Raw genomic sequence first — 14,249 nt, forward strand, 5'->3', positions numbered from 1 at the left:
AATTTTTCATTATATTATTAGTTTTATACATTATACATTATACTCGTAATTACGGATATGAACTTAACATATTATTAGTTTTTCTTGATAAATATTCATTTCTTTTCTAAATTATATGATTGAAATCAAATTTATTTTTATTATATGATAATGAAGTATAATATATGATTAACTATTTACTTTAAAAAAATTCAAGTTAAACTGATTAATCATTAAATTGAAAAGGCAAATTATAATATTTTTGATAAAATAAAATGATTTAATTAAAAGAATTGATTGTTCAATGTGTATGAATCAATCGTTCTAAATTTAAACGTCACATATAAATATTTATTATAAAATAATTATAAATTTCTAAACACATATTATTTTGTATATACTTTAAATTTATAGAAAAAATCATTTAGTCTGTGATAAAATAATGCAGTTTGATTTGTTCGCTTTCTTTTATTATTTTGCTATAAAAGAAATTTTATCTGTCTTGTATTTTGTATTTTTATGGTTCCATCCCTCTCACCATCTTTATCTCCCACAGGCTTTCTCCCCCCACATCCCATCCTCCTTCCCATCCCGACTTGTTCCTTCTCTTGTTCTTTTCTTACCCATTTTTTTTATAAATATTTTCTCTTATTTTATCACAAATCCCCACATCCAAAAATCCCTACCCCATAACATGAAACGTGAATATGTAGAACCCAAAAATGAAATCCCCAACGCCATGTTCTCAACGCTCCACCACCAAAACCACCCTTTCTCTCATCACTTCTCTCAAACCCTCGAATCCGATGACACCGCCTCCAACAACCAACACTCCTCTCTTCCCAGTGGCGATGGTTCTATTGAAGTCGTTCGTAGACCTAGAGGTCGTCCTCGGGGTTCAAAAAACAAGCCCAAGCCCCCCCTAGTCATAACTCGTGAATCTGACCCTTCAATGACTCCTTACATCCTCGAAATCCCTGGAGGAAACGACGTCGTCGGAGCTATCTCCCGCTTTACATGTCGGAAAAATATTGGCATTTGCGTGGTTACTGCTTCCGGTGCCGTTTCCAATATAACGCTCCGTCAACCTTCGAGCACTCCAGGAGCTACCGTAACTTTTCATGGTAGATTCGACATATTATTGTTCTCCGCCACTCTCCTCTCCCAAACGACGTCGTGTCACGTGCCCAACACGTTCTCCATCTCCTTAGCGGGTCCTCAAGGGCAGGTCATCGGAGGGTTCGTCTCTGGCTCCTTGGTAGCAGCTGGCACGGTGTTTATAGTAGCGGTTACTTTTAACAACCCTTCATATCATCGGTTACCTGGAAGAGAAGAAGAAGAAGAAGCGAGGAATACGCTGCCGTCAGGTGGTGGCGGTGAAGGACAGTCGCCGCCCTTGTCTGGTGGCGGGGGAGACAGTGGTCACGGTGGTGGTGGGGCAGATTCATGTGGGGTTTCGATGTATAATTGTCATTTGGGCGGTTCGGATGTCATTTGGGCTCCAACGGCAAGACCACCACCACCTCCACCGCCTTACCGACGACTATAAACTTCAAAGTTTTAACCTTTTAGTTTATTTTCCATCAAAGCAGTTCACATCTTTTTCTTCTTCTGTATTACGTGGTAATTTGTATTTCTGTTTCATCAAATTACCGTTAATAATCTCTGTTTAAATTTGAACTTTGAATTGTTAACTGTTTTTCTTTGTTAGTATTACTTTTCTTTAATATCATACATCAAAATCAAACTTTTTCTTCTGGGTTTTACATGTTAGATATCTATATTGCATTAGCAGACTCTTCAATATTCGAGAGGCATTGCATCGCTTTGAAGTTTGAAAATTTGATCCATCATTCACACAGATCACTGCAGCTGCAACACTGACTGACAGATAATGCAGCTGAGTTGAGATTCGATTCGAGTCATCTTTGTTTGTTTTGGGGAGTGAGTTTCTTCGTATGGAAAAAGTGTAATCCAGAAGAAAACATGGATAGGGTTATGGCTGCCAGTTTTCTTTTCATTACTGCTACTCACCGTTGCTTTTTATCCCTCTATATATGTGTGTGTGTTATTGAATGCTCTTTCCAGCTGCCCCACTTAGAAATAGTATTATATTTCTCATTTTTCCTTTTCTTTATTATATTTAGCGTAAAATATAGTAATGGCCATGAACTTTTCTGAAGCTTGCATTTAGGTCTCCCAACTTTTAAAACTTGCAATACAATTCTTCAACATTTAGTCCGTTTGCAATATGGTCTCCAACGTAACCGACCATTTGACGCCGTTACATTGCCGTTAGAAGAAGATGACATGGCAGTCCTCCAACATTTAGTCTATTTGCAATATGGTCACTGAACTTTTCATGTGCTTGCATTTAAGTCCTCTAACTTTTAAAACTTATAACACATTCCTCAATTTCATTCTAAACCCCAAATTCCAAAATAATTCAATTACATTTTAAACCCAAATTTTAAAATACCTTATTTTAGGGTTTAGAATGTAATTAAAGTATTTTAGAATTTAGGGGTTTTAATGTAATTAAAGTGTTTTGGAATTTGGAACATTAATTTGTTATTTGACAGTTTCTACTTTAATATAAATTTGAAGTTTGTTGCATGCATATCTAACGGCTACCGCACTTTGAACATGAAAAGTGTACATATCACGTTTATTGCATAAACCGTTGAAGTAAAAGTAACAAGGCCAATTTGTCTTGTTCGTAGTTGTCACACTTTGGTATGACAGTCCAATAGGTTTGGATGGAACTTGAGCATGCTCATCCAACAGATGCGAAAATAGTAAAGATTTTTAGTTCATATGACTACAACATACAACCAAGCAATAACTAAAATAAACAAAGAATGTCAATTAATAACTCGTTCAAAAGGAGGACTTAATAAATAAAGGGAAAGAAGTTCGATCATAGTCACTCCAAAAGCTAAGGCGTCAAATGGGTTGTTTAAGATATACAATAGATGCCAAATAAAACATTACCAATTGCAAATTCATTAATAGCCTACCTTTTTTATATATAATTGCTTCTAATGCTCCACGTTTTATATTCCTCAATAGACAAACATGATGAGAATCTAAAGCAGATAGTGGATCTAAAATCATAGGACCCTATAATTCTTGTAAATTCATGGCATGTCAGCAATAAAAGATATTGTAAAACATAGAGGACACTGCAACAAACATATATATGCCATAAATGAAGGTGCAAATGTGCAATGACTGGACAACATATCAAGTAGCTGCTCCAAATATACTACCCTGTCATGATGCCTTTCAAGTTGCGTGCATGCAGAATTGTCTTCTAAAGCTATAAATCAATACAGATTCAATTGTAAAATTTCCAAAACATAAAAAATCAAGTTCGTCCACGATATATCAATCTCATAATAAACATGAACTTATTAAAAAGAATACGAGCTCACAGGACGCCGAAAACAACATGTTGGATCAATACAATTCCCAGTAAACTAGTACCAGCAGTCTCTCATATTGAGCTTGGCGATTTCACTATGTCGATACTCACAACCAATTCCCTGATTTAAAGAAAAACCAAACAAAAAAATCAAAAAAAATTTAGCCTAGGATCATCTTTCACTTCTATTCTGATGGACTGAATATTTTTCATAAGGAGTATTAAAAGTTTTGATTAAGAATAAAGAACGAAAATTACATGGTTTTGGTTCAAAACTAACACTGAATATCCAGATCCTTGATATGTAGTTCCATAAACATAAAAATTTCAACAAAAAAATACACAATGCGAGCTGAAAATGGAAAAGTGCAAAAGAGGAAAAACTTACTTCTGGATAGCCCAAAAGAGAAAATAAATACCTTTTTGCAAGTGAGGGGAGAAACTAAGAAATAAACGCAATTGGTGTTGCGTTTCAACAATTCTTCCTTCATTTTTTCTTTGTAAATAAAAAGTTGAAAGAAAGAGCACTGCTTGGGTTTACAATTTTATATGGCGAAAAACTGAAAAGCAAAAACCAAACGAGAGTGCATGTGAGCGAAAGAGACTGAGAGGTGAAGGCGCTGTTTGGGATTTTATTATATTTGATCATTTGTTGGAAAATCTTTAACCACGAGGATTAAACGAAGAAATTATTATATGCCATTTATACAAAATAATTTCAGCTTTGTTGGTGATTTTCAACAAAGATACTTAGTTTATCTTAGTAGTATTTGTCAACTTTGCATTTCTAACCCCATTTTTTTCTCACAAACATTTCATCGAACATCTATGCTTCACCTAAGATGATTTGTATTTAACATTACACCTTGAATCGTTGATGGTCCCGACAGTCCATTGGTCGGGTCTTCTCTCAATGAACTCTTATTCAAGTTAACACCTCCACAGAATTCAAAGTTAGATTAGAATTTCTCATGTATCCCTGACTGAAAAGTTAAGCTGGGAATGAGAAGAGAGAAGCGAAAAAGGAAATTCGAGATCGAAAAGGAAATTCGAGATCGAAAAGGAATTTGGGATTTAAAATGAAATTGAGGATTATGTTGCAAGTTTTAAAAGTTGGGGGGACCTAAATACAAGCGTCTGAAAAGTTCAGTGACCATATTGCAAACATACTAAATGTTGGAGAACTACCACGTCATCTTCTTTTAACGACAGTGTAACGGCGTCAAACGGCCGGTTACATCGGGACCATATTGCAAATGGACTAAATGTTGGAGGACTGTATTGCAAGTTTTAAAAGTTGGGGACCTAAATGTAATCTTCAGAAAAGTTCAACTATCATTACTATAATTTACCCTTATATTTATGTACTTTGGTTTGTCTCTTTCTAATTAATGCACAGAACTTGCAAGCTTTGTATTTTTAAGAGAAACTTCGAAATCTAGTTTTTGAGAGATAGGCGTGTGAAAATTATTTTTATTTTTATTTTTTAATAATGATAACTATGATAACCGAATTTCATTAACAGAAAAAAAATTATAACGCATCAAAATATAAAAAAAAAATAAAGATAGTCACTAAAATATTCGTATAAAAATAAAATATTAAATTTAAAAATACTCAAGTAAAAATAAAATATTAAACTTAAAAATATAATGAAAAAATTAAAGATAATCACTATTAAATCATCTAAAAAGGTCTAGCGGCAATATATAAAACTATCCAAATTAAGAGGGGACACTTCCGATAAATCCCTTTTCCCAGTCCCATTAACTTCCTATAAACCAAACCCTACGCGCCAAGATCTTTGTCCATTTTAGTTTTTCTATCGCCTGATTGATTTGTGAAATGTACTCTCTGAACTTGCGCGTTGCTTAACCAACACGTTTCTAATATTTTTTACTCTAACTGGTTTTCTTCTATCTAATTAGTTCTTTTACTCGGAAATTAGGGCATTCCTTTCCTCTCCTTCTCGGAAGATCGCGGGTAATAATTGGTCTCCTATACGTTTACTATCTGAGTTTCTATTTCCGACTCACCGAGTTGCCAACACGCTTGCTCGTTCTAACCTATAGTTGTCTCGCGCGCCGATGAACAACGGTTTCGAGGTGTTCGAATTCAAGGAGGAAGACGGGATTTCAGAATTGACAACTGATAAATGCTTTTGCAGATTGAGAAACCCTAATTCAGATGACCTGGCGACTATGGAATGTCAGTTCCTCGAATGCGGTAAGTTTCTAAAAAAAGTTTTTTTTTTCATTTTTATTTATTATTTTCATTTTAAAATATTTTTGGGCGCTGAAAAAAAGCCCCTATAAAACGATCGGATTTTCTGTCAAATTTTAAATGGAAAAAACCCTTACCATTTTTAGTAAGGTTAGGGCAATGAAAACGAAGTGAATTACATGTAGTTAATAATTGTATAAAATTGGTCGTATCAACTTTGCAACGAGGTTGTGGGAAACAGTTTGCAATGACTGATTGGATTTGAACTCCATAATTTAGTGAATGCGGACTCTGAATTCACATCCAGTGAACTGGAATGTTTCGGGGTCTGTGACCATTAGTAGATTACTAGATGGAGTGTTTAGTTCTAATCCCTTGTCGAGTAATGGTGACCAAGATGTGGAAATACTGCAAATTACAAACCTCTAGATTGTTTGATCGATGTGAAGATTTACTTGTGTCTTTTAAGCTGATAGTCTTTTCTTTTACTAGCATGAAAACATATGTTCCTCTTTGGATTGCTTGGGTTTGAGTTTTCTGTTTCTTTATATGCTACAGGGAATTCTCTATGGATTTAATTGTTGGTTTTCTTCTTTTCTGTATATGTGGTAATTGGGCTTAAAAGTATGAATTGTATTATCTTTGTTGAGCAATGGTTGTTGAATTTGGTGGTTAAAGTAATGTTATATGCAAAATTTATTCAAAAACTTGTATTGTAGGATAATTGTTGAATCATGTGTGGATGTTTCATATTTAATTTACGTTTTTCTGATAGTAATTCTTTTACATTTGCTTTAAGTTGCCCATGGTGCTGCTGTTCAGAGAGAGGAAATGGACAACGTTCCTTGCATAGATGTTGGTGCAATTGAAGGGGCGACTCCTGCTGCCTCACTGGGTTCTGGTGAAAATGAATTTGCCAAGGAAGGAAATACTGATCTGGATGTTTCCCCAGAGTCGAAGGCCACAAGTTCTGAACAACAGCCAAACTTAGAAAAAGATATCCATAAGCATGGAAGTACCTTTACTGAATTTGAGTCTAGAAATTCATTTTCTGAAGCACCTTCACCGGGGAAAAGACAATTAAGCTGTCCCCTGTCAAGTTCTCCATTAAGTGTACTTTTCCAGTTATTCCTAAATTACATTTTGAATTAAGTTAAATTTGGCTTGCACTTAGATTGTTTTAGCTCTTGCAGAACGAGCCAATTGATATGGCTTCGGATGGTAATGGAAGCACGAGTGAAAGATCCCCACCAAGTCCTGTTTCTGATTTAGCAGAGGATGATGGTATTCTTTCAGATTGAAAATTTTATGTTCATTTTCCAATTAATTGTTGTAGTTCTTTATATATTCTAAATCTTGTTATCTGCATTTTTCAGTTTCTTTGAATGGAAACGTGGTAGATCATTTTGATGGCAATATCCCTATGGTAATTTGCTTTCCTTTCAAATTTATTAGTAGCAGATATTAGGGTAGGTGTTGTGCAGTGGTTTTCATCTTTAGAGGTTTCATTCATATGCCAAGTAGGCTATTGCCTGAGTTAAAACTCTGGTATAGTTTTTTTAATATATATCCTCTTGATATTGTTATTTTTAATTTTTTTTGTTAGTTAATGTTAAAACAGTTCTAGAGAAAATTATTAGCCAAGAAGATCAATATTATTAGTACGTTATATTCTGGAGGCTTTTCTTAGTTGTTTCAATTATCCTTTTTGCAGGATAACATAGATAGGGAAGTTGTTATATGTCCAGAATATGTTCTATATCAAGATAATTATTATACAGGGGTATCAGTCATTTTTTCTCCTGGTGGCATCAAAATTGAGTGCTCAACTGTGAGTTATCACCATGGGGCCTTTAGTTTTGAAAGGGGAGTTGATGATATTATTAACATCCATTGTCAGTGGTTTCAAAGGGTGAGTCATGAATGGAAACGATTTAAGTTAGTGCTTTTGTACAGCTTCTTGGTTTTAACAGTATGCAGTTTTCTGTATGGACTGCATGGTAGGGTGGGTGTATGATTGTCAATCTGAAAGTCCTCTCAAAGGTTGCGGCAGAGGCTGAGAATGAATGTAACACTTCAGGCTAGTGATCTTAGCTATTTTATTTGTTCCTTGTAGAATTTGTTTCTTATTTTCGTAGATCCATACATTTTCTTTCCTATATGGGTGAAGATATTCAAGGATATGTTTTAACCTTGTTTAAACTTGGCCTAGTTTTAACGTATACTCTGATCATCATATGGGAATTAGTTCCCAGCTAATATTTTTCTAATCCTTCATTTTATCTGACTTTATTTGTTCATGCATATTTCAGTTATTGAGGAGTTAAAGTTCATGGTATTTGACCGTAGATGGTCTGAGAAACAGGAAGCAATCACCTCATTAAATCATAAATACCTGGCCATGTGGAATATTGTGTTTGAGTAAGCTTCTAAATAGATGTTTCCTTTCAAAGTTGTCATTCAACTCTAATCGGCTGCTTAGAGTTCCATTTGCAATTTTTGTTGCCATAACAAGGACCGATACTTTCATGCCCGTCATGATATTATGATGTTAAATCTAAGAGCATGGCTAAAATACTCGTTTTCCTTTTCAGTCCACTGATGGAAATGGGCGGGGATAATTCACCAATACATAAGTCTTATTTTCCTAAGTAAGTTATGGGACTTCAACCCCCTTCCCTCTCTATTCCCCCTTCAAAACACACACACACACACACACAAAGGGGTTAAAAGTCCATATTTTTTTATTGTTTCAAGTTTATTTACTGATTTCATGACCCAGTCTTGCTTATGCTCTATGCCAAAAACACCTGATTTGCAGTTTTGATGAGCCTTTTGAGGAGGTTATATATCCAAAAGGTGATTTTGACGCTGTTTCCATTAGCAAGAGAGATGTTGATCTGTTAGAACCAGAGACCTTCATCAATGATACTATCATTGACTTCTACATTAAGTAAGATCATTTTAATTCTTTTATCATGCATATGTTTCTATTTTTTAAGGAATGGTGCAGGCTCAAGTTGGGAATATAAATTTTTTTTGACAGGTATTTAAAGAATAAGATAGAACCTGAAGAAAGGCAGAGATTCCATTTTTTTAATAGTTTTTTCTTTCGGAAACTTGCTGATCTTGACAAAGATCCATCCAGTATTTCAGATGGCAGGGCTGCTTTTGTGCGAGTTCGTAAATGGACAAGAAAATTGGACATGTTTGGAAAAGATTACATCTTTGTACCTGTAAATTTCAAGTAAGAAATTTGTCCTCAGAGTCGTTAGTTTGTTTTAAGAAATACATATAAGAACTTATGAGCTAACATTAAGTGTATTTGCATATTACTCACAGCCTTCATTGGAGTTTGCTAGTCATATGTCATCTTGGTGAAGTGGCTGCTTTTAAAGGTATATTCTTGTTTGACTGGACAAGGGCTTTTGGGGAATAGGCCTTTTATTCATGCATATTTTTTCTGTTCAGATGAGGACTTGGCCAAATCATCGAAGGTACCATGCATATTGCACATGGATTCTATCAGAGGAAATCATGCAGGTCTTAAAAATCTAGTCCAAAGGTATTTTAATGCTTTTACACTATATTTGAGTTCATAAATACATTTGCATATAAGTTTATCTTGTTAGGTTTCAATGCCTTTACTGAGTTGCTTTTCTAAGTTAAAAATGCTGATATTTTTTTCTAGATTATTAATTTCTGTTTTTCATCTCTTAAACTGTCATACCATAGATCTTTGCTATGTTTAGTATGTTTATATTGAACAAAATTTGCTTCTAGTTACTCAGAATTTAAGCAAATTTAGTTTCATAATTTTCTTTAGGATTAAATGTGAACCTTAATATAACGCACTTGGTCCTTGCGAGTTTTCCGCAAACGTACAATTGAATTGTTTTATTATAAAATGAAGGGGTCCAACCCTTTTAAGAATTGATCTTTTCCACTTTTCTCCAATGTAGTCATACACTTCTTTGTTGAACAATTTCTTCCCGTCCATCATTTTGAATCTTTTCATCTACATCTTTAATTTCAACCTTGTGTGCTTGTTTGGGTATTTAACCCCCTCCCCCCTAATTAGTTAGTATGCATTTTGAATGGTATATCTCATAATTTGTCAGCCTGACTTTTGTCCTTGAAATTGACAGTTACCTTTGGGAAGAGTGGAAAGAGAGGCACAAGGAGACATCTGAAGATCTTTCTTCAAAATTCTTGAACTTGCGGTTTGTCTCACTCGAGGTACAGCTAACTTTGGTTTAATATTTAGCTATTTCATGATACGGTTTTGGAATAAGAATTTCCTTAACAACTCTGAGGGATTCAAGAAGAGGGGAGAATGGTCCAAATATTATGATTTCTTGTCCTGTTTAATTAGCACTTGAATTTATCTAATAATCTTGGTTTTTTTTTTGGGGGGGGGATCTTGGAGCATTGTGTTAATCTATCGTTCCAAGATAATACTTATCTTACCTCCACTTAATGTCATGATAATTACACTTTTTGCATTATAAGGATATTTAACACTTAATGTCATGATAAATTACAAAGAACAATGCCGTTTTTCACTAAAGTCGTGAAGCTGTGATACACATTTGTGCTTATGTTTGCCCTTTAATTTTTATATGATTGTATTCCTGTCATCTCTCTGGGTAAATACTCAGATTATTAATTTAATTTGCAGCTTTGTCTGTATGCTTGCATGTAAAGTACAGAACTGACTATTCTTTATTTTAGTTGGGGCCTTGCATCTTTGTAACTTTGTTGTTTTACAATTGATGATTGCTTAGTTGCTGTCTTTCTCGTGGTTGTGTATAATGCATTTTTCTTTGATATTTGTTCCTTTATTGTCAGCTGCCACAGCAGGAGAATTCATTTGATTGCGGCCTTTTCTTACTCCACTATCTAGAGCTCTTTTTAGCTGAAGCTCCTCCTAACTTCAACCCCTTCAAAATAACCAAGTTCTCTAACTTTGTAAGTGGTCAGCATAGGTATTTTGGTTCATTGTTCAGTTGTTGCTTTTTGTCTGATACTATATGGAAGACTCATCCAAGCACAATCTTTTTTTTCTTTCTATGTTATTATTTTATACTTTTAATAACTTGTACCTTTTTTATTTTTGATTTTATATTTGTCCATTTAGCAATGATGTGATCTAAGGTTTTGAGTTGTCGTGAAAATGCTCTAATAGGAAAATGTTCTGGACTTTGGTCTCAGGACAAGGAACCAAGTTAAAAGTTTCATCAAGATAACCTGAGAACAACCATTGACTACTTGTGTTGTGATCGATCTATATATTTGTTATATGTTCAGAAAAATTAATCCATGGTTTTTATACTATTTTTTCCCTTTGTCTCCCAGCTTAATTTGGATTGGTTTCCACCTACTGAGGCTTCTCTAAAGCGCACTCTCATCCAGAAGTTAATTTTTGAACTCCTAGAAGTTCGTTCTCAGGAAATCAGTTCATCTCATTGCAGTGATGACAATAATTCTTCTGAAAAGATTGAAAATGAAAATGGCGTGGAGTTTATTTCAGGGAGTTTCAGTACAGAAGTAGCTTATCATGGGAATTTAGATTCCCAAGTAGGTCGAGGGATTGAAATGACTCTGTTAGCATCATCTTCTGTGAGAAACATGGGAAGTGTTAATGATTCTGGTCTGGTTCTCAGGGAGTTTTTTGATTCAGGAGATACAACAGAGCCTTTGCTCGGGCAATTTCAATCTTTTGACCAGCCTCCATATTACAATCTGAATGGGGCTATATCACCAACAGAGGTATTGAATTTCATCATTCTTGTCAGGGTTTTAAATCGCGGTCGCGTCGCGTTTTCGGTTATTTCGGATTTACCGTGATTGCGGCCGTCGCGGGTAACTCGGACAGTGGCGAAACCGCTATATCGCGGACGAAATCGCGGTCGCGGACCGTTTTTTGAAACCCTGATTCTTGCAGGGTTTCAAAAAACAGTCCGCGATATAGCGGTTTCACCGCTGTCCGAGTTACCCGCGACGGCCGCAATCACGGTAAATCCGAAATAACCAAAAACGCGACCGCGACCGCGACCGCGATTTGAAACCCTGGATTCTTGTGATGCTTTTCTTCTCACATTTAGGAATTTTAGGTCTTAAATGGTTTTGGTGCAATGGTAACCCAATGATACTTCCTTACTATACCTTCTGATGCTATGTTAGAGATGGAGGCATACCTGAAAAAATGATGGAAAATCAATTACTGTGAGAAATTTAACAAATGTGGAATTTCTGCAATTTGATATTCTTGTTTTATGTTTTCTTGGATTTGCATACCCAATTACAAATAATTTGTTTTATTTACAGGAAGTGCAAACTGGTCAACAGTTTACTTATTTGGCTTCTGGAGAAGCTGGTTTTCCGCAGTTCTCTGGAATCACACCTCAAGCTTGCGAACCTCCATATTCATCAGGATGTTTTGGCATGGGCAGTACATGGAATCCTGGAATTTCCATGCCAGGAGATCATGAAGTTGACACATCTTCTGAAACATCTGCCTCTGGTGATGAAGATGATGATGATGATATTGGGATCATTGAATGTAATCCATTTCAGGTTAATGAGGAACGAATTGAAAGACAGGATACAGTTCAGGAACAGTCTCATCTAGTGGAAAATGTAGTGTGTCTGAAGAAAGTTTACATGCCTGCCTCCAGTGAGGTGCTGGAGACGTCTATCAGCGAAGTTTATGGAGCTTCTGAGGACACTGTCAAGACCTGGATTAGAACTGTGGATGCAGACCTTTGCTCAACTGAGGATTTACCTTTATTGTTGCATCAAAATCCTGGTGCAGCAGTGAACCAGTTGGATCAGGACCCTGAACTCATTGAAAAGAATGCCGAAAAGGTTGAGAAGGAGGCCATAGATGATGATGTGCATGAAGACCTTCCATCCGTGGATAATTCAACTCTATCATCATCAAAAAACCCCGATATTTCTTTGAAACGGTTGGATCAGGATTCAGAACCCCTTGCAAACAAGGAGGCTACAGCTGATGACTTCCCACCTGAAGATAATTCAACTGTGCTTGCGCATCAGAATCCAAGTACAGTCTTGAACCAGTTGAATCAGTATTCCGAAATGGTTGAAAACAAGGAGGCAAATGACCATGATGTGCAAATAACCAGCAATGATATGTCAGCTGAAATAGCTGAGCAACCAGTGGCGAAAAGGATGCGGCTTATGCCTTCCGATGAAGAGAAAGTGCATTCATAGAGAAGACTTGTAGAAATTGGAATTTTTTTTGTTAATTGGTTTGTTTCCACCTTTCACATTGTACTAGGAATTCAATCAATCCTCAACTATGTATTTACGTTGTGCCATGCTGTGAATACTGTTAGTGGCTTTATGTTGAGAATGGGGTCGTAGGAGATTCGTTTTAGTCCTTTTGGATGGCTTTTTAGCTATAGTATACTATACCCGATTAAGGAGAGATCTACTCCCAAAATGATCTTGGACAAGTCACTTCTTGCCCTCAATCTGAATCGGTTTCCTTAAATGATTAGCGTATTAACATATAATAATATTTTTATAAGATTCAAATCATAATATTATCGTTGTAGAAAGACTATATAACAACAACAACAATAAAATTCTATTCCTATGTGTAATGAGGTAAGGGAGAGGTAGGGTAGTAGGTTGCCCCTAACGCCAGGGTTGAGAGTAGTTTCCGTAGAAGAATTCCGGCATTTAGCAAGATAAAGATAAAGATAAAATGCAATGCATGTATAAATAAATGCATAGTTGAACAATCTTCATATGCAGTCTTTATATGTACGTCTGTAATGGAAAGTAATTCCTGTAAATAAATCACTGTATTAAAATATCTGCATATAGACAGAAACGTAAGACCCGACTAAATTTAAAAAGAGAGAACCTGAAGAGAAGGATACACAATAGTCAACGGTAGCAAGCTACGAGAAGGAATAAAGTCTAATAGGTTAAAAACTTAAACTAAGGCTACACTACTCCGCTATCCTACTTCTAAGACTTCATAAATTCTAATGAAAGAAACATATATAAAGTATAAGTCATGAAAATTATTACAAAGGCATTAAAAAGAAGACAGAGATGTTACACTCTATGTCTGTGACTCGCACTACTCGACTACGTTGGTCTTAAGTCTCTATACTTTCCTATCAGATGTCATGTCCTCGGTAATGGCTAAATCCTTCAAATCAGCTCTCAAGCAGTCTTCCCACTTCCACCTTGGTTTTCCTCTCCTTCTGACACCGTCAACTGTAATCGACTCTACCATCCTGACCGCATCCGATGGTTGTCGCCTAAGGACATCAACTGACCCTGAATCTACAAATTAAATGACATCTATTTAGATCAGAAGCCAATTGTGATGAACCTAAAAGAATTGAAGAACGATGGTCGAAGAAAATAGAGATCGAGAGAATAGGAGGTTTATATTTGTACAGGTACCCACCCCATTACAACTATACTAAAAAAAACAATCATCTAACGGTAATTTGATGACTCATGTAGGTCTTTAGGTTGATATAATGTTAACCCATTTACTTCATGACCCCCCACTGCTGCTCTTTTCCATTTATATCTGGGCTGATCCATCAATTGTATTTATTAGTGG

At 35.6% G+C, this 14,249-nt stretch overlaps 2 protein-coding genes across 6 annotated transcripts; both read left to right on the forward strand.

Moving 5' to 3' along the window:
• The first annotated feature begins 566 nt into the window (after nt 1–566).
• On the forward strand, nt 567–1,582 carry LOC120195213 (AT-hook motif nuclear-localized protein 17-like). The gene has a single exon (XM_039197287.1). It carries the CDS (start codon nt 674–676, stop codon nt 1,526–1,528), a length of 855 nt encoding a protein of 284 aa, XP_039053218.1. The 5' UTR covers nt 567–673; the 3' UTR covers nt 1,529–1,582.
• Nucleotides 1,583–5,352: 3,770 nt separating this feature from the next.
• LOC120195242 (probable ubiquitin-like-specific protease 2B) lies at nt 5,353–13,025 on the forward strand. 5 transcript variants are annotated; one of them, XM_039197313.1, is made up of 17 exons: nt 5,359–5,632; nt 6,429–6,742; nt 6,814–6,913; nt 7,006–7,055; nt 7,344–7,541; nt 7,634–7,709; nt 7,942–8,050; nt 8,224–8,280; nt 8,451–8,582; nt 8,676–8,876; nt 8,972–9,027; nt 9,101–9,194; nt 9,778–9,868; nt 10,481–10,600; nt 10,988–11,401; nt 11,960–12,362; nt 12,420–13,025. In XM_039197313.1, the coding sequence occupies exons 1-17, from the start codon at nt 5,494–5,496 to the stop codon at nt 12,866–12,868; spliced, it is 3,003 nt and encodes a 1,000-aa protein (XP_039053244.1). In that variant the 5' UTR covers nt 5,359–5,493; the 3' UTR covers nt 12,869–13,025. The 5 variants fall into 5 exon arrangements, with proteins under 5 accessions (XP_039053245.1, XP_039053244.1, XP_039053242.1 ...); XM_039197311.1 differs by having other exon boundaries at nt 5,360–5,632; nt 11,960–13,025; XM_039197312.1 differs by having other exon boundaries at nt 5,360–5,632; nt 6,823–6,913; nt 11,960–13,025.
• Nucleotides 13,026–14,249: the final 1,224 nt, after the last annotated feature.

This window comes from Hibiscus syriacus, unplaced genomic scaffold (assembly GCF_006381635.1).
Source record: "Hibiscus syriacus cultivar Baekdansim isolate YM2019G1 unplaced genomic scaffold, ASM638163v2 tig00117010_pilon, whole genome shotgun sequence".
NCBI lineage: Eukaryota > Viridiplantae > Streptophyta > Magnoliopsida > Malvales > Malvaceae > Hibiscus > Hibiscus syriacus.